The sequence below is a fragment of the Balaenoptera musculus genome, chromosome 2, assembly GCF_009873245.2.
Source record: "Balaenoptera musculus isolate JJ_BM4_2016_0621 chromosome 2, mBalMus1.pri.v3, whole genome shotgun sequence".
Lineage (NCBI taxonomy): Eukaryota > Metazoa > Chordata > Mammalia > Artiodactyla > Balaenopteridae > Balaenoptera > Balaenoptera musculus.
The window spans coordinates 98,521,883-98,541,275 of NC_045786.1; the positions used below are offsets into that span (position 1 = coordinate 98,521,883).

The 19,393-nt window shown below is 40.2% G+C and overlaps 1 protein-coding gene across 1 annotated transcript in view; it reads left to right on the forward strand.

The window, feature by feature from the left end:
* Nucleotides 1-19,393, forward strand: part of RYR3 (ryanodine receptor 3) — a 552,083-nt gene that overhangs the window by 300,327 nt on the left and 232,363 nt on the right. Inside the window, exons 18-19 of the mRNA XM_036843923.1 lie at nt 1,707-1,948; nt 11,403-11,595. Of these exons, the coding sequence (XP_036699818.1) occupies nt 1,707-1,948; nt 11,403-11,595 (435 nt within the window). The remainder of the gene's footprint in view (nt 1-1,706; nt 1,949-11,402; nt 11,596-19,393) is intronic.

Here is a 19,393-nt window from a genome sequence, read left to right on the forward strand (position 1 = left end):
GCATAAGACGAGACCAGGCAAACGTGTACTTTTTTAGGGCCTTGTACTCCAATCCCTTCAGCTGAGTTTCTCAAACTTCTCCCGTAAAGCAGCCAAAGGTAGAGTAAATATACCATCTGAGGACTAAAGAATTTGGCCTTGAGAGAGGGGTCTACCACGTTTTATATTAAACATTAATGCATCTCTTATACCTTCTTCCTAACGTATTTATTTTTATTTTGCTGTACCAACTGTTTTTTCTAAAAATCTTTTAATAGAGTGGATGTCCCATGTTGAGACCATGATTTCTTGTATCCTCTGGCACATGGCCGTTTACCCCAGGGCCGCCTGTGAAGGCCAGGATGAAGATCACGGGCCCGTGCAGAACCCTGGCCTACTGGTCCGTACATGCGGCCACATGGGAGTCATGAACTCACTGGGCCTGGACTAGGGAGCAACTACAGCAACTTTCCACCTAGGCCCACTCTCTACCCTGCAATGTGAGAAAAGAACCTCCCCTCAGAAGTGTAGAGCAGGCTCTGGTCTGCAGGCATCGCACAGACTTTCTTCTGGGTACCAGTCTGGTTTTTCCCTTGTGGACCCAAAACTGACATAGCCCCAGCCCAGGCCAGTGGACCTCTGAGAGTAGGATTCCAACCAGGACAACTCCAAGTGGTTTGTGCCAAGCTTTTTAACCATTTTTGCTGGATCCATTACAACCTCTATCCCTTAACAAAGTTGCCTAATAGTGATGTCTCCACACCCCCCCTCCACCTTTTTTGTCATCAAGCTTGAATTTTTTTTTTTAGCTTTATTGAGGTATAATTGACAAACGAAAGTGTAAGATATTTAAAATATACGATGTGATGGTTTGATACACATATACATTGTGAAAGGATTCTCCCCATTGAGTTAATTAACACATCCAGCAGCTCACACATTTACCATTTTTTTTTAATGAGAACATGTGAATTCTACTCTCTTAGTGAATTTCAATTATACAATACAGTGTTATCAACTATAGTCACCGTGTTAAATCCTCAGACTTTATTCATCTTATAAGTGAACATTTGTGCCCTTTTACCAATCTCTCCCTATCCCCCCAACCCTACCCCTGCTCTCTGGAAACCACTTTTCTGCTCTTTCTAGGAGCTGGACTTTTTCTTTTTCTTTTTTTTTTTTTTTTTTAGATTCCACAGGTAAGTGATACCATGCAGTATTTCTCTTTCTCTGTCTGGATTATTTCTAATAGTGACTTCTTAATGCTTTCGAGAGGCCATTGTTATTAATAAGGCCTAGGGGGGAAAGCTGATGCTATGAAAATGGTTTCGGGGTGCTTAAACCAATTTACCAGAAGGTGGAACTTGAGTAAGTCAGTTCTTTCACTTAGAGAAGGAAACAAGGGTTTGTAATCATACAACTCTGTATGCTGTTTTCAACATCTTTACCCATGGATGGCACTCAGTAAATGTTGGTTGCCTTGAATAGAATATTTGAAGAGATATCCTTTATATTTTATAAGGGACTAAGAACTAAGATCTTGATCCACTAAGAACTTGATCCAGTGTTGGAGGCTCGAAGCTTTTTCTACTTTAGAACAAGACAAAAATCACAAAATTGCTCTTGCCCTTGGTTTAATTGGGCCGATGCCTCCTATGGTCTGGTTCAATTTGCTTTTTCACTTCTTAAGAGTCTGTAGATGCCACCTGTCCCATGTTTAATTTCAGTATTCGGCCAAACATCTTCCTGGGAGTCGCTGAGGGCTCAGCACAGTACAAGAAGTGGTACTTCGAGCTAATCATCGACCAGGTGGACCCCTTCCTCACAGCAGAGCCCACACACCTGCGGGTGGGCTGGGCCTCTTCCTCAGGCTATGCCCCATACCCCGGAGGCGGAGAAGGATGGGGGGGCAATGGTGTTGGCGATGACCTGTACTCCTATGGCTTTGATGGACTTCACCTTTGGTCAGGTGAGCACCTTGCCAAAGCTTTGGCGCCTTATCTCTTCCTGAGGATGATTGATGCTCAAATTGTTCAAACTGAAATGGTCACTTGTTGAAATGATATAGACTCAAGTCTCAACTAATTAGATGGTTAAGCAGGAAGGGCATCACATCTGAAATGAGACTGTCCTGCATTTAAACCATGAGTCTGGCACTTCAGCTGCATGGTCTAGTACAGATTACTTAACTTTTCTCGGGCTCAGTGTCTGCTTCTGTACAATCCTAATTGCATAGACTTGTCAAGATTATACGGGTAAACAGGGAAGGAGAAAAAGACTGAGCATTTACTCACTGGGCAGTAGGCTACATATCTTTTGTACATTTTTTCTCTCATTTTATTCTTACAGTGACTCCCTAAGGTGGATAATATTGATCTCATGTTACAGACATGGAAACTGAACACAAAGATGTTTAATTAACTTATTCCCAGTCACACTGGGACGGATCCACATCTGACTACAAGTCCGTCATTTTGTCGACGCAACATATTGCTTCATGATACACTTTGTAAGGTGTCTGGGTCTGTGCCTGACACACAGTAGATGCTAATCTCTTAAAGGAATTCAAAGCTTCCTTTTTTTATATAGACATTGATGCTTTCCCCAAAGCATGTCCATGGCCTGTGCCTGTGGACGAATGGGTTGGCTTCTGCCTGGGTGAAAATGTAAAACTAACCCTCAGGCTTTCACCCACAGCAGAAGCTCTACTCCTCCCATCTGCTGTCCACAGTGTGTCTTATCTGTATCTTTTGTAAAACTGCAACTGGAGACATTGTGTCCCTTATAGAAATTCCTTAGGTAAGCGTTGTGCTGTGTGCCTCTTACATAAAGAACCAGGACACACATTCCTCCTTAAATCCAGTACCAGGGAAAAGTTTGTCTCCACAGGACAAAACTATGTGTTTTCTTTTGTATCTGAGAACTACATTATCCATCATGTTTTCCTTCTTCCCTTAGCTTCCAGCTAAAACCAGTAGCTCAGGTCCTGGTGACATGTTTCTTACAGTTGGTCTTTACTTTCAATTGATCAGTATGTTTTTGTTTTTTTTTTTTTTGTGCTGTTTTATATTCAGTATAAACAGTTTTTAACTTTTAGGAATGGTGTAAACGTATTTATTTATGTACTTCTATATCTGGGATCATTTATGGGAAGAAATCGTCTGTGTCTGTTTTTGTGTGTCCCAGGGGACAGTGCGGTACAGACAGAAGTGGGTACAAAAGGGCAGGATGATGGGTTAGAGTGAAGTGGCAGTCTTGTTCTCATATCCTCCCAGCTTAACCTTCCCTGGTTCCATTTTCATGGGGGGGCGGGGATGGATCTTCTCCTCTTGGTTCTCAGAGCCCCATCGTAGAGCCACTGTTTCCGTGGTGATACGGTCGTAGTAGCCTTTAGCTTAGATTATCGTCAGATGGCATAAGCCTCCCAGGAAGTTGTCTCTGGGGGAGTGATTTGAAAAGAAAGAGTCCCTATGCTCACACACATCTACAGCTCCTGAGTTTGATAAAATTGAATCTGTGGGGGAACGAGTGGGATTCAGGTGAGAAACTCATTACCTCCTGCCTGCTGGTTGCCGCTCAGCTCCTGCCCTGTCCTCACCATGAGCCAAGCATATTCTCTGGATCCCAGGCTGCACCTAACGAGAACTCTGGATTGGTTAAGGAAATACGGAGCCACCAAGACCCTTGGATGAAGCAAAATGGCCCCTAGTTTCAAAGAGAAACTAACCATTCTCAGAGGAAAACATTTACTCCATCTTTTCTAGATTTCGCAGCCCTCCATGCCCCTCCATGGGGCACTTGGCATATCCCTTTGTAAAGTCTGCAGAATAAATACATCAGTGAGTCAGGAGGCAGACAACCCACTCGTTGAGCATCCAGAAAGGGCTGCTGTCAGTGCATTTCAGGACGTGGACATCCATCCAGTTGTGTATTGTTCCAGGAGTGTACGGTGCCCAGGGGTGTACAGTGTTCCCTTCTTTCCTCTTGTCTGCTCAAGACCAGGAAGCCAGATGTGCTGAGCCCACACGGTCATTACTGGCAAGGGCTCATCTGATTGGAAATACAGGGGTAGGGGGCTTGGGATTCAGTTTTTCAAAAGCTGACTGTGGCTCTCTGAACATTATTCACATAGTAATGTAACTCCGTATAGGTGCATTTGGGGGACTTCACCCCTCAGCCTTCAGCATCTGGTGAGATGTAGAGAAACCAGCATCTACAAAATTGGCACCTTTCATGCTCACTAAAACACAAAGCTTCCTTGGGTTTGGGCATCATTCTGAATTCTCCAACCAGCACACAGGGAACATATATCTTGCAGAAGCCACTACAGATGAATATGTCATCATGTGCTCCAGCAGAAGAAATAAGGTTTCTGTTAATGGCTTCTACCAGGACAGCAGTGAATTCTGGACTATCTGATGAAAGGGTAATTGTCTGATGTAGAAATGAAGTGAAGTGACGCTCTAACTTACTGCAGGAGGGAATGGAGGGTGGCTAGGGAGAGAGAGTGGAAATTGGTCTGAAAAGTTTTCTTCTTTTCCTTGAGATGTAAATGCCCAGGTCCATTACCTTTATTTTTTTTTTTTTAATTGGAGTAGAGTTGATTTACAGTGTTGTTTTAGTTTCAGGTGTACAGCAAAGTGAATCAATTATACATATACATATATCCACTCTTTTTTTTTTTAAGATTCTTTTTCCATATAGACCATTACAGAGTATTGAGTAGAGTTCCCTGTGCTATACAGAAGGTCCTTATTAGTTATCTATTTTATGTATAGTAGTGTGTATATTGTCAATCCCAATCTCCCAATTTATTCCTCCCCCCCGCCTTATCCCCTGGTAACCATAAATTTGTTTTCTACATCTGTGACTCTACTTCTGTTTTGTAAATAAGTTCATTTGTACCCTTTTTTTTAGATTCCACATATAAGTGATATCATATGATATTTGTCTCTCTCTGTCTGCCTTACTTCACTCAGTATGACAGTCTCTAGGAATGGGAGAAGATATTTGCAAACAAAGCAACTGACAAGGGGTTAATCTCCAAAGTATACAGAAAGCTCATGCAGGGGCTTCCCTGGTGGCGCAGTGGTTGAGAATCTGCCTGCCAATGCAGGGGACACGGGTTCAAGCCCTGGTCTGGGAAGATCCCACATGCCGCGGAGCAACTAGGCCCGTGAGCCACAATTACTGAGCCTGCGCGTCTGGAGCCTGTGCTCTGCACCAAGAGAGGCTGCGATAATGAGAGGCCCACGCACCGCGATGAAGAGTGGCCCCCGCTTGCCGCAACTAGAGAAAGCCCTCGCACAGAAACGAAGACCCAACACAGCCAAAAATAAAATAAATAAATTAATAAATAATGGGGAAAAAAAAAGCTCATGCAGCTCAATATCAAAACAAACAAACAAACAAACAACCCAATCAAAAAAGGGGTGGAAGATCTAAATAGACATTTCTCCAAAGAAGGCATACAGGTGGCCAAAAAGCACATGAAAAAATGTTCAATATCACTAATTATTAGAGAAATGCAAGTCAAAACTACAATGAGGTATCACCTCACATGGGTCAGAATGGCTATCATGAAAAAAATCTACAAACAATAAATGCTGGAGAGGGTGTGGAGAGAAGGGAACCCACCTGCACTATTGGTGGGAATGTAAATTGGTACAGCCACTATGGAGAACAGTATGGAGGTTCCTTAAAAAACTAAAAATAGAACTACCATATGACCCAGCAATCCCACTCCTGGGCATATACTGGGAGAAAACCATAATTCAAAAAGACACATGCACCCCAGTGTTCATTGTAGCACTATTTACAATAGCCAGAACATGGAAGCAACCTAAATGTCCATCAGCAGAGGAATGGATAAAGAAGATGTGGTGCATATATGCAATGGAATATTACTCAGCCATAAAAAGGAACAAAATAATGCCATTTGCAGGAACATGGATGGTCCATTACCTTTAAACTTATCTATGTGCACAAATTAAGCCACTGCCTTGAACCGGTCATTAACTACTTATTAAAGCACAGAGGATGTTGCCAAAGTTGGAAAGAATGGCAGAGCCCTTAATACTTTGTCAGTAGAGAAATTCAAGAAGAAACAGCATGGCTTTGGAGGTATGCCTGGGTTTGAATCCCAGCTCTTCACTTATTTGGTTTTTTTAACCAGGCAAAAAGACTTGGTTTCAGAGACTTGGTTTCCTCAGATAAAATGAAGATGATACAAGGCTGTTAGGAAATTTAAGTGAAATGAGGGATGTGGATTTTTTGACACACACTAGATGCAAAGTAAATACGATTTCCCTTCCTTCAGTATCTATGAAGTCAACCATCATCATAAAGACCAAGTCCAGAGTTCCACGTGTCTCACTCAAGATCATGAGATTAGCCCCATCCTGAGGGGGAAAAGAACCCAGGTTCCATGCTGAATGGGAAAGGAAGGTTTAAAGTGACATCCTGGGAATATGAATGAGCTTTTTCTCTGTGTAGGGAGAGGGCAGCCTTAATCGGTCTTTTTAGCCACCAAAGCCTATGAAGTCACTTTCAAGCAACAGCTGTACAAATATCCCCCATCTCAGCCCTGCCCAGCCCTCCCTACAGACTCCTGAGTCAGCCCAGCCACCGTGATTCTCCTTTCAGAGGAATGGCTCTTTTCTTGTCATCATTTTCTCTCTCCTGATGTAGGCTTTACATACGTAGCCTTTCAGAACTGCAGACGGGGGTGAATTTGGCTCAGGGCAGCCTATATAGTACGTCACTGGTTAGGGAGCAATTTCACAGGAGGAAATCACACCTACCCTTCCCTTTTTGCAACTTTTTCCCTTGCAAAATTGGAATAAGCAAAGGAATTCACCTTCCCAAGAGATAAGTGATACAGAAAGTAAATGAATGGAATAAAATTGTGTTTCCTGATTTCTTAGGACTTCTGACTCATGAGGACAAATTAGCTCTACAGTCGAACTTGGATGAGAGGGTCTTTACGTGTCTCCCTACTAAGATGAGCTCCAGGGTATCGGTTCATCTATCAAAACGCACCCCACTGTGACTTGGACTTTTCCAACCCTAGCGCTGTGTGGAGAGGGGTCAAGGAGTAGCTGTAGAACACCAGCATTTTTATGTTTTTGGATCTTCTCGCTTTCCAGTTGCCTGAATATTTGCGTTTACGTTATAATGCCAAACTCTGCGGTGTGTGGGGCGATGGTAATGCTGAGCTGAGCATCAGTGTCTACATTACTCATCAGAAGAGACGAAATCCCTCAGTGTTACATCCTTAGGTTCATTAGAAGATGTACGGCATATGATAAAGTGGCTTTTCCCTTTATCTTAAAAATGCTAGGCTTGGAACGGCCTTTCCAAGCTTCCTGGGACCTTCAGGTGGTCCTGAGCCTCTAAGTCAGGGGAGGTTTCTTCAGACTAGCAGAGGCCACAAGACTTCCCAGACTGTCCCAGGAGGTGGTCCGAGGATTACTCAGAGTTCCTAATATCTGGAAAAGCAGTTGAGGCGATTTAGAAAAACTGTCTGTGATGTATTTGCTTTTCCTTTCTACAGCATCACATTTCTATTGGTTGTGCTAAAAGCGTCAAATACATCGTAAATGTATTTGAAAGTGACAGTTTTTGAGCACAGTCTTTCAGTGAAGGGATTTATTGGTTTCAGTAACTCAATTTTCAAATCACTTTCCTAGACTCAGCCCTCAATGTTATGATTCTCCATATTGTTATTTTTACCTAATATTATAAAGGACATAATATCCCTACGATGTTCTGGTAAGCTTATCTACTGTTAGCCTCGTAATTAACATGTCTGGAGTTGTAAAAGCAATAGTAATAGCATTTATTGTGGTTTGCAATGTGTTAGGCTCTTCCAATTACTCTCTATGGAATAATTCATTCAAAACTCACAATAAATTGATGACTGATTAAAAAAAAAAAACAAACCTCACAATAACCCCACGATACTATTATTTTCATTTGATAGATGAGGAACCTGAGTCCACAAAGGTAAGTGACTTGTCCAAGGTCACACAGTAAGTGGCAGCACCAGGACTCAAGCCCAGGGAGCCTGGTTCTAGAAACACCCTTTACTGCTACATGCTGTGGCCTCTCGAGAGGTACACAGGACGTAAGTCATTGTCTCGTCAAAATCATGGGAATAATAATGGTACCTTACAAACCTCTTGACAGCATTACTGTACCCATTTTATGGACGTAGAAGCTGATTTTCTAACAGAATCACAGCAGACAAAGACTTGATGTTTGAACCAGCTCTCTGTGACTCCGAGACCACTCCCACCCCCATGCCACCTCATTACAGAGCAGTTGGAAGGACAAGCATCTTGTTTAAATGTGGGGTGCAGGACTCTCCAGAATCATCTGGAGTCATGAAAACCCTCCTAGGCTAGAGATTGCTTCCTCCAGATGGGAATGGTTTTATAAAACAGAGTGTACAAAAGCAATCTCATAATTCCATTGTTTTCTAGTTTCAAATCTTTATACTACTCATATTATAAAACAAGGTGTACTTTATCACATGACCTTTTACAACATGAATGTTATATGAAATGGACTCTTTTATTCAAATAGACTTCCCATTACATTGCTCTAAGCACTTGTTAAGTACATGCTTTATATCCAGTGATTATTCACAGTCTCTCTTCAGTTTCTAGATAATACTGGTCCCAACTCTATATTATCTATATGTTTTAAAAATAGGCTCAGACTATGATTTTGATTTGCCTATGGATGCTCTTAGCAAGTGTTCCAACAGCAACTTCTACTAGGCACCCAGTCTCTTAGAATACGGGAGTTAAAAGACAGTGTCCTTCACCACAAGGACATAACTTCTCGTCCTGGTGGTGGTTTTCAAATGAGAGAGCAGACTGGACAGGAGAGATACTCCCAGCCATCCTTCCTCAGTAAGGCACTTGGTGCTATGGTGTATTGAAGGCTAAATAAAGCTCAGAACTCAGTCTCAGCTGGCATCAAGGCACTGCTGTATGAAGAGCGTCCCCCATGAAGGTTGCTCTTTATCTTTACTGGCTGAGGCTCAGACTGGCACAAAAACCAGCAGTGACTTGTGAGAGGGTGGGACAAGAGGGCCCTGGCGTCACATTTCAACGCTGTCAGTTTTGTCCTAGTTGATGTGGATCTCAGAAAGCTAAAGGTCCTTCTCATTTGTATTTTTATCCAGTAAGGATCTCAATACTTTTAAAGGTAGTTGTCCAGCCCAGCATTTCGATAATTTCCTGGTTTTCCCAAATTTATGGAAATCTCTCAGGATTTGTGCAAATGACTACAGTGATATTTTCCAGAAGTTAAACTAATTGAAAAAGAAATAGTTGAAGCAGGAAAGATTGGTTTTTACTGGGAAAACAAGAACTCTTAAAAATGAGACAATTATGGCAAAGTTTGCTGAGTTTTAATACCAATAACAGACTTGAATATGATAAGGAAGGAAAGATTCTGGGACCCTGGGATATCTAAACTCCATAAAAGGAGCTGAGAAGACTCAGTCTTGTCAAATGGAGACATTGGAGAGGTATCAAACCTACACACTCATCAAGTTTGCTTAGATTTGTTTTGTTTTAAATAGTGTTGACTGTAGGTCCTACCATGAGGAAGTTGTTCTTCATTCTCAGTGATGAAACAAGGTATAAAGTTGTAAAAACAGAGTCTGAGGCCATCCCAGGCTAATTTGCCAGTGTGCATTGAATATGTTAGGTGCTGTTGCCCTGTTGCAGTGCCGGTGGTCCAAGTTCTACATCCTTTATTCCCCTATCACGCCTCATCAGGTCCCCATAAAGCCCCACGTTCCAGCCTCACCAAACTCTAGCCATTCTGCAAATGTCATACACTCATACACTCCTCTTGCATAAGCTGTTCCTTCTGTCTGGAATGCTCTTTTCGTTCTCATTTATCTAGTGAACCTTTCATTCTTCAAGTTTTAACTTGTTCCATACTCCCAGGCTGACTTCGCACCTTCTTCTACCTCTAAAGGCATCTCGTCATGTACACCTTCATTCCAATAGGTATACTGAATTTCAGTTCTTTATTTGAACGTTTATTTTCCTTGAGACTATGGATTTCTTAGGAGTGGGAACTGGATCCTCAGTCTTTGATCCCCAGCCCCAAGTACAGTATCTGGCACAGTGTAGAGCCTCATTACTGTTTGTGGAAGGGTGGGAGGGAATACAATATGATTTTGTCAGTCAACCAAAACAACCACAAGGGGGTACCTAAATTTTTTTATTAAGGAGAATGTAGTAGTTTCACTATTTTAAAATCCACCATTTAGTTTGGAATCTATTACTAGAATAGCAGTAACCACTGAAAAAGAGTACTAAACTAAGATTAGAAATATTACATAACATAGATATATGTACAAAATTTGTGAACTCACATAATCATCATGAGGGGATTTTTTAAAAATTGCCTTTTCATGGTGTATTATGAAGCTATTAAAAATCTAGTTTCTAATGAATATTCCATTATACAATCAAATATTTGCAATGTGATAAGTAGAAAAAACAAGTTACAAAATCTACAATATCCCAGTTTGGGTGAATATTTAAATATATGTGAAAAAGTCAAAAAAATTTATTGTAACATTTTTTTCCTTGTTTATACTTTTCTATATACACAATTAACATTTATAATGAATGTGTATTGCTTGCATGATCAAGAAACAAGATATACCTTTATAAATGTTTTGCTTGAAACCCCATTTAATACCTAACTTTTGCCCCTTTGTTGCTCCCTTTCCAATAGAACTGAAAACTTGATAGGGGGATGGGAGGAGTGGTTACGATAATTTACTTCTAGAACTTCCAGAATGGGATGGTGTGACATAGAAAACCTAAGAGATGATTTTCTCACTAGTTTAAGTTAGGTCAGGAAATGACAAATCATCTTATGAAAGATAGGCAACAACAACAAAAATCAACCAATACAGCGTATGACTGACAATGTGTTTCCCTGCCTCACTGAAATAATAAAATTCTTTAAAACAAGCAAGCAAACTATGCTGCACCGTTTTGTGGCTGGATGGCCTTGCTCTTACTCACTCGGATGGCTCCTGCATCCGATGCTGAGGTGGCCATGTGTTTTAGAGGAAATAGAAGAGAGCAAGGTCTTCGGGCATCTATGAATAAACACACACACATACACACTCTAGGAGCCACGCCCAGCAAAGCGGTTTGCCCGTTAACTTCAGACACCAGGCCAGAATCTGAGCACACGTTGAACGGGTCGAATTCTTGTTTGTTCTCATTCCTGGCAGCTTGAGACTTTCCTGTGGGACTCATCTCGTCTTGGGCTGCCTGTTCACAAAGCTTAGGAAACCATTTCTCATTGCGCACCTCACCTGTGAGCATCTCCCCAGAGTCCCACACACCTTCTTCCTGTTCTTTGCTCACCAGGCCGCATACCCAGAGCCGTGGCCTCTGTCAACCAGCACCTCCTGAAGTCGGACGACGTGGTGAGCTGTTGCCTGGACCTTGGAGCACCCAGCATCTCTTTCCGCATCAGCGGGCAGCCGGTGCAGGGGATGTTTGAGAACTTCAACACAGATGGGTTCTTCTTCCCTGTGGTGAGCTTTTCAGCAGGTGTCAAGTAAGTTATGGCTGGGATTTCATGGAGAGTAGCTGTTCCCCCAGCTCCCACCACTCTTATGAGCTGGCGAGCGTGGTAATCTCCTTCAGGGCTTCAGCACCATAAGCCAAACTCCCCGAAGAAAGCGATGGTGAAAGGGGAGGAGCAATTTAGAGTCACGAGTATATATTTGTGGGACACGTACCTCCTGCCAGTGTTTATGTTATGTCCTCTGATAAATAGTAAGATGAATAAGATAAATCCTACGTAGAAAATTACCTTAATAATTGTAAAAAGTATTTCATGCTCATTACAAAAAATTTGAAAGATACAGATAAGGCAATAAATATCACCCATAATCCCAATGTTTAGTTCTAATCTCTATTAATATTTTGGTGTATTTTCTTCAAGTCTTATATTACAGATATATGTATTTTTTAATTGACATCACACTAAAAATGAAGTTTTGTCTTGATTTCCCTTCATTCAGCAGTAAGTACGGAGCCTTTTCCTGAGTTATTAAGTATCCTTCTCAAAATGATTTTTTATGGCCAATAATATCCTTTTATTTGGCTGTCCCACAATATAACCATTACTTTATGTTAGTCTTCCATGCTGATTTCTTTTTTATTGTTATAAATGAAATTATCATGAACATCCTTGAGAATAATTCTTTTGTCTGCATTTCTGTTTAGTTCCTCCCAGAAGTAGGTCAAAAGGTATAATCTTTTTAAAGTCTAAATTTACAATCGTGTGGCCAAAGAGATTTTCAGGAAGATCGTATGAACAGTTCAGAATTCATTATCAACAGTTCTGAAATCTAAAAAAATCTGAAAACCATACATTTTTTTCTTAACTCATTTCACTGCAAACTCTGGCCTGAACTTATTTTGTGGAAAAAACTGTCATCAACAGAAATGAGGCTGTTTTCAGTCCTTCATGTATTCAATTTCTTGTGAATATTTACATGCTTAACAGCAAAAATGTATGTGTTTGATTATGGGGTACAGCCTGTCACCTAGCTGGAGGTTCTATTTAATATATACTACATGTCTTATTTTCTGTCTTCTTTAAAATCTAAACAATTCTGAAGTCTGAAACACAGCTCCAAAAATTTCAGATAAAGAATGTGGGCCTGTAGTATCATTTAAAGTAACATATGGGAATACCCAAATGATTGGTTCCCCATTAACTTTTACTATTATGGGTTATTTTTAATCTTTGCCAATTTGAGAAAATTGTGTCTTAAAGTTTTAACTTCCTATTTGTTTGATTACTGATGTGGTTAAACAGTTTTTATGCTTATTGTTCTTACATATTATTTCAACCCAATAGTTTTTTAAAATTCTGTGTTCTCTGCCTTTCTGGTATTAATTTTGGGAGCAATTTTTTATATATTAAGATTATTAAACTATTATTGCTTTCAAATATTTTTCCCAGTTTGTGATTTACCTTTTTAAACTTAGTTTTTTTCTATTGTAGTTTTTGGTTTTTCCCTTTTACAAAAATAATGCAAGTCAAAAAAAAAAAAACCAAGAGCCCATAGTTGTACCACCCAGAGATAACCATATTACCTTTTTATTTATACATCTCAATAATTTTATATTAAATTGGGCTTGTACTATGCATTCTGTTTTTCTTCATACTGTTGACAACTGTTGTGTTCATTGTTCTACCCCTTTCCTTTTTTTTTTTTAAACATCTTTATTGGAGTATAATTGCTTTCCAATGGTGTGTTAGTTTCTACTTCATAACAAAGTGAATCAGCTATACATATACATATATCCGCATATCTCCTCCCTCTTCCGTCTCCCTCCCACCCTCCCTATCCCACCCCTCCAGGTGGTCACAAAGCACCGAGCTAATCTTCCTGTGCTATGCGGCTGCTTCCCACTAGCTATCTGTTTTATATTTGGTAGTATATATTAGTCCATGCCACTCTCTCACTTCGTCCCAGCTTACCCTTCCCCCTCCCCATGTCCTCAAGTCCATTCTCTACATCTGCGTCATTATTCCTGTCCTGCCCCTAGGTTCTTCATAACTTTTTTTTTTTATTCCATATATATGTGTTAGCCTACAGTATTTGTTTTTCTCTTTCTGACTTACTTCACTCTGTATGACAGACTCTAGGTCCATCCACCTCACTACAAATAACTCAATTTCGTTTTTTATGGCTGAGTAATATTCCATTGTATATTTGTGCCACATCTTCTTTATCCATTCATCTGGTGATGGACACTTAGGTTGCTTCCATGTCCTGGCTATTGTAAATAGAGCTGCAATGAACATTGTGGTACATGACTCTTTTTGAATTATGGTTTTCTCAGGGTATATGTCCAGTAGTGGGATTGCTGGGTCATATGGTAGTTCTATTTTTTGTTTTTGAAGGAACCTCCATGCTGTTCTCCACAGTGGCTGTATCAATTTACATTCCCACCAGCAAGAGGGTTCCCTTTCCTCCACACCGTCTCCAGCATTTATTGTTTGTAGATTTTTTGATGATGGCCATTCTGACTGGTGTGAGGTGACACCTCATTGTAGTTTTGATTTGCATTTCTCTAATGATTAGTGATGTTGAGCATCTTTTCATGTGTTTGTTGGCAATCTGTATATCTTCTTTGGAGAAATATCTATTTAGGTCTTCTGCCCATTTTTGGATTGGGTTGTGCATTGGCAGGCAGATTCTCAACCACTGCGCCACCAGGGAAGCCCTGTTTTTTTGATATTGAGCTGCATGAGCTGCTTGTAAGTTTTGGAGATTAATCCTTTGTCAGTTGCTTCATTTGCAAATATTTTCTCCCATTCTGAGGGTTGTCTTTTGGTCTTGTTTATGGTTTCATTTGCTGTGCAAAAGCTTTTAAGTTTCATTAGGTCCCATTTGTTTATTTTTGTTTTTATTTCCATTTCTCTAGGAGCTGGGTCAGAAAGGATCTTGCTGTGATATATGTCATAGAGTGTTCTGCCTATGTTTTCCTCTAAGAGTTTGATAGTGTCTGGCCTTACATTTAGGTCTTTAATCCATTTTGAGTTTATTTTTGTGTATGGTGTTAGGGAGTGTTCTAATTTCATTCTTTTACATGTAGCTGTCCAGTCTTCCCAACACCACTTAATGAAGAGGCTGTCTTTTCTCCATTGTATATTCTTGCTTCCTTTATTAAAAATAAGGCGACCATATGTGCATGGGTTTATCTCTGGGCTTTCAATCCTGTTCCATTGTTCTATATTTCTGTTTTTGTGCCAGTACCATACTGTCTTGATTACTGTAGCTTTGCAGTATAGTATGAAGTCCGGGAACCTGATACCTCCAGCTCTCTTTGTCTTTCTCAAGATTGCTTTGGCTATTCGGGGTCTTTAGTGTTTCCATACAAATTGTGAAATTTTTTGTTCTAGTTCTGTGAAAAATGCCATTGGTAGTTTGATAGGGATTGCATTGAATCTGTAGATTGGTTTGGGTAGTATAGTCATTTTCACAATGTTGATTCTTCCAATCTAAGATCATGGTATTTCTCTCCATCTGTTTATATCATCTTTAATTTCTTTCATCAGTGTCTTATAGTTTTGTGCATACAGGTCTTTTGTCTCCTTTGATAGGTTTATTCCTAGGTATTTTATTCTTTTTGTTGCAATGGTGAATGGTAGTGTTTCCTTAATTTCTCTTTCAGATTTTTCATCATTGTTGTATAGGAATGCAAGAGATTTCTGTGCATTAATTTTGTATCCTGCTACTTTACCAGATTCATTGATTAGCTCTAGTAGTTTTCTGGTAGCGTCTTTAGGATTCTCTATGTATAGTATCATGTCATCTGCAAACAGTGAAAGTTTTACTTCTTCTTTTCCGATTTGGATTCCTTTTATTTCTTTTCCTTCTCTGATTGCTGTGGCTAAAACTTCCAAAACTATGTTGAATAATAGTGGTGAGAGTGGGCAACCTTGTCTTGTTCCTGATCTTAGTGGAAATGGTTTCAGTTTTTCACCATTGAGGACAATGTTGGCTGTGGGTTTGTCATATATGGCCTTTATTATGTTGAGGTAAGTTCCCTCTATGCCTACGTTCTGGAAGGTTTTAGTCATAAATCGGTGTTGAATTTTGTCAAAACTTTTTCTGCATATATTGAGATGATTATATGCTTTTTATCCTTCAATTTGTTAATATGGTGTATCACATTGATTGATTTGCGTATATTGAAGAATCCTTGCATTCCTGGGATAAACCCCACTTGATCATGGTGTATGATCCTTTTAATCTGCTGTTGGATTCTGTTTGCTAGTATTTTGTTGAGAATTTTTGCATCTGTGTTCATCAGTGATATTGGCCTGTAGTTTTCTTTCTTTGTGACATCTTTGTCTGGTTTTGGTATCAGGGTGATGGTGGCCTCGTAGAATGAATTTGGGAGTGTTCCTCCCTCTGCTATATTTTGGAAGAGTTTGAGAAGGATAGGTGTTAGCTCTTCTCTAAATGTTTGATAGAATTTGCCTGTGAAGCCATCTGGTCCTGGGCTTTTGTTTGTTGGAAGATTTTTAATCACTGTCTCAATGTCAGTGCTCGTGATTGGTCTGTTTATATTTTCTATTTCTTCCGGGTTCAGTCTCAGAAGGTTGTGCTTTTCTAAGAATGTGTTCATTTCTTCACAGTTGTCTATTTTATTGGCATATAGTTGCTTGTAGTAATCTCTCATGATCCTTTGTATTTCTGCAGTGGCCGTTGTTACTTCTCCTTTTTCATTTCTAATTCTAATGATTTGAGTCTTCTCCCTTTTTTTCTTGATGAATCTGGCTAATGGTTTATCAGTTTTGTTTATCTTCTCAAAGAACCAGCTTTTAGTTTCATTGATTTTTGCTATTGTTTCCTTCATTTCTTTTTCATTTATTTCTGACCTGATCTTTATGATTTCTTTCCTTCTGCTGGCTTTGGGGTTTTTTTGTTCTTCTTTCTCTAATTGCTTTAGGTGCAAGGTTAGGTTGTTTATTCGAGATGTTTCCTGTTTCTTGAGGTAGGCTTGTATTGCTATAAACTTCCCTCTTAGCACTGCTTTTGCTGCGTCCCATAGGTTTTGGGTTGTCGTATCGCCATTGTCATTTGTTTCTAGGTATTTTTTGATTTCCCCTTTGATTTCTTCAGTGATCACTTCGTTATTAAGCAGTGTATTGTGTAGCCTCCATGTGTTTGTATTTTTTACAGATCTTTTCCTGTAATTGATATCTAGTCTCATAGCGTTGTGGTCGGGAAAGATACTTGATACGATTTCAATTTTCTTAAATTTACCAAGGCTTGATTTGTGACCCAAGATATGATCTATCCTGGAGAATGTTCCATGAGCACTTGAGAAAATGTGTATTCTGTTGTTTTTGGGTGGAATGTCCTATAAATATCAATTAAGTCCATCTTGTTTAATGTATCATTTAAAGCTTGTGTTTCCTTATTTATTTTCATTTTGGATGATCTGTCCATTGGTGAAAGTGGGGTGTTAAAGTCCCCTACTATGATTGTGTTGCTGTCGATTTCCCCTTTTATGGCTGTTAGTATTTGCCTTATGTATTGAGGTGCTCCTATGTTGGGTGCATAAATATTTACAATTGTTATACCTTCCTCTTGGATCAATCCCTTGATCATTATATAGTGTCCTTCTTTGTCTCTTGTAATAGTCTTTATTTTAAAGTCTATTTTGTCTGATAAGAGAATTGCTACTCCAGCTTTCTTTTGATTTCCATTTGCATGGAATATCTTTTTCCATCCCCTCACTTTCAGTCTATATGTGTCTCTAGGTCTGAAGTGGGTCTCTTGTAGACAGCATATATATGGGTCTTGTTTTTGTATCCATTCAGCCAGCCTGTGTCTTTTGGTGGGAGCATTTAATCCATTTACATTCAAGGTAATTATCGATATGTATGTTCCTATTCCCATTTTCTTAAATGTTTTGGGTTTGTTATTGTAGGTGTTTTCCTTCTCTTGTGTTTCTTGCCTAGAGAAGTTCCCTTAGCATTTGTTGTAAAGCTGGTTTGGTGGTGCTGAACTCTCTCAGCTTTTGCTTGTCTGTAAAGGTTTTAATTTCTCCATCAAATCTGAATGAGATCCTTGCTGGGTAGAGTAATCTTGGTTGTAGGTTTTTCTCCTTCATCACTTTAAGTATATCCTGCCACTCCCTTCTGGCTTGCAGAGTTTCTGCTGAAAGATCAGATGTTAACCTTATGGGGATTCCCTTGTGTGTTATTTGCTGTTTTTCCCTTGCTGCCTTTAATATGTTTTCCTTATATTTAATTTTTGACAGTTTGATTAATATGTGTCTTGGCGTGTTTCTCCTTGGGTTTATCCTGTATGGGACTCTCTGTGCTTCCAGGACTTGATTAACTATTTCCTTTCCCATATTAGGGAAGTTTTCAACTATAATCTCTTCAAATATTTTCTCAGTCCCTTTCTTTTTCTCTTCTTCTTCTGGGACCCCTATAATTCGAATGTTGGTGCATTTAATGTTGTCCCAGAGGTCTCTGAGACTGTCCTCAGTTCTTTTCATTCTTTTTTCTTTATCCTGCTCTGCAGTAGTTATTTCCACCATTTTATCTTCCAGGTCACTTATCCTTTCTTCTGCCTCAGTTATTCTGCTATTGATCCCATCTAGAGTATTTTTAATTTCATTTATTGTGTTTTTCATCATTGCTTGGTTCCTCTTTAGTTCTTCTACGTCCTTGTTAAATGTTTCTTGCATTTTGTCTATTCTATTTCCAAAATTTTGGATCATCCTTACTATCATTATTCTGAATTCTTTTTCAGGTAGACTACCTATTTCCTCTTCATTTGTTAAGTCTGGTGTGTTTTGACCCTGCTCCTTCATCTGCTGTGTGTTTTTCTGTCGTCTCATTTTGCTTATCTTACTGTGTTTGGGGTCTCCTTTTCACAGGCTGCAGGTTCGTAGTTCCCGTTGTTTTTGGTATCTGTCCCCAGTGGCTAAGGTTGGTTCAGTGGGTTGTGTAGGCTTCCTGGTGGAGGGAACTAGTGCCTGAGTTCTGGTGGATGAGGCTGGATCTTGTCTTTCTGGTGGGCACGTCCACGTCTGGTGGTGTATTTTGAGGTGTCTGTGGCCTTATTATGATTTTAGGCAGCCTCTCTGCTAATGGATGGGGCTGTGTTCCTGTCTTGCTAGTTGTTTGGCATAGGGTGTCCAGCACTGTAGCTTGCTGGTCGTTGAGTGAAGCTGGGTCTTGGTGTTGAGATGGAGATCCTTGGGAGATTTTCGCCGTTTGGTATTACATGGAGCTGGGAGGTTTCTTGTGGACCAGTGTCCTGAAGTTGGCTCTCCCACCTCAGAGGCACGGCCCTGATGCCTGGCTGGAGCACCAAGAGCCTTTCGTCCACACGGCTCAGAGTAAAAGGGAGAAAAAATAGAAAGAAAGAAAGGAAGAGGCTATAATATAGTAAAGTAAAATAAAGCTATTATAAAGCAGAGCTATACAGACAAAATCTCACCCAGAAGCATATACATATACACTCACAAAAAAAAGGAAAAGGGGAAAAATTAATATATCCTGCTCCGAAAGTCCACCTCCTGAATTTGGGATGATTCGTTGTCTATTCAGGTATTCAACAGATGCAGGCACATCACATCAAGTTGTTTGTGGAGATTTAATCCGCTGCTTCTGAGGCTGCTGGGAGAGATTTCCCTTTCTCTTCTTTGTTCGCACGGCTCCTGGGGTTCAGGTTTGGATTTGGACCCGCCTCTGCGTGTAGGTCGCCTGAGGGCATCTGTTCCCCGCTCAGACAGAACGGGGTTAAAGGAGCAGCTGCTTCGGGGGCTCTGGCTCACTCAGGCCGGGGGGAGGGAGCGGT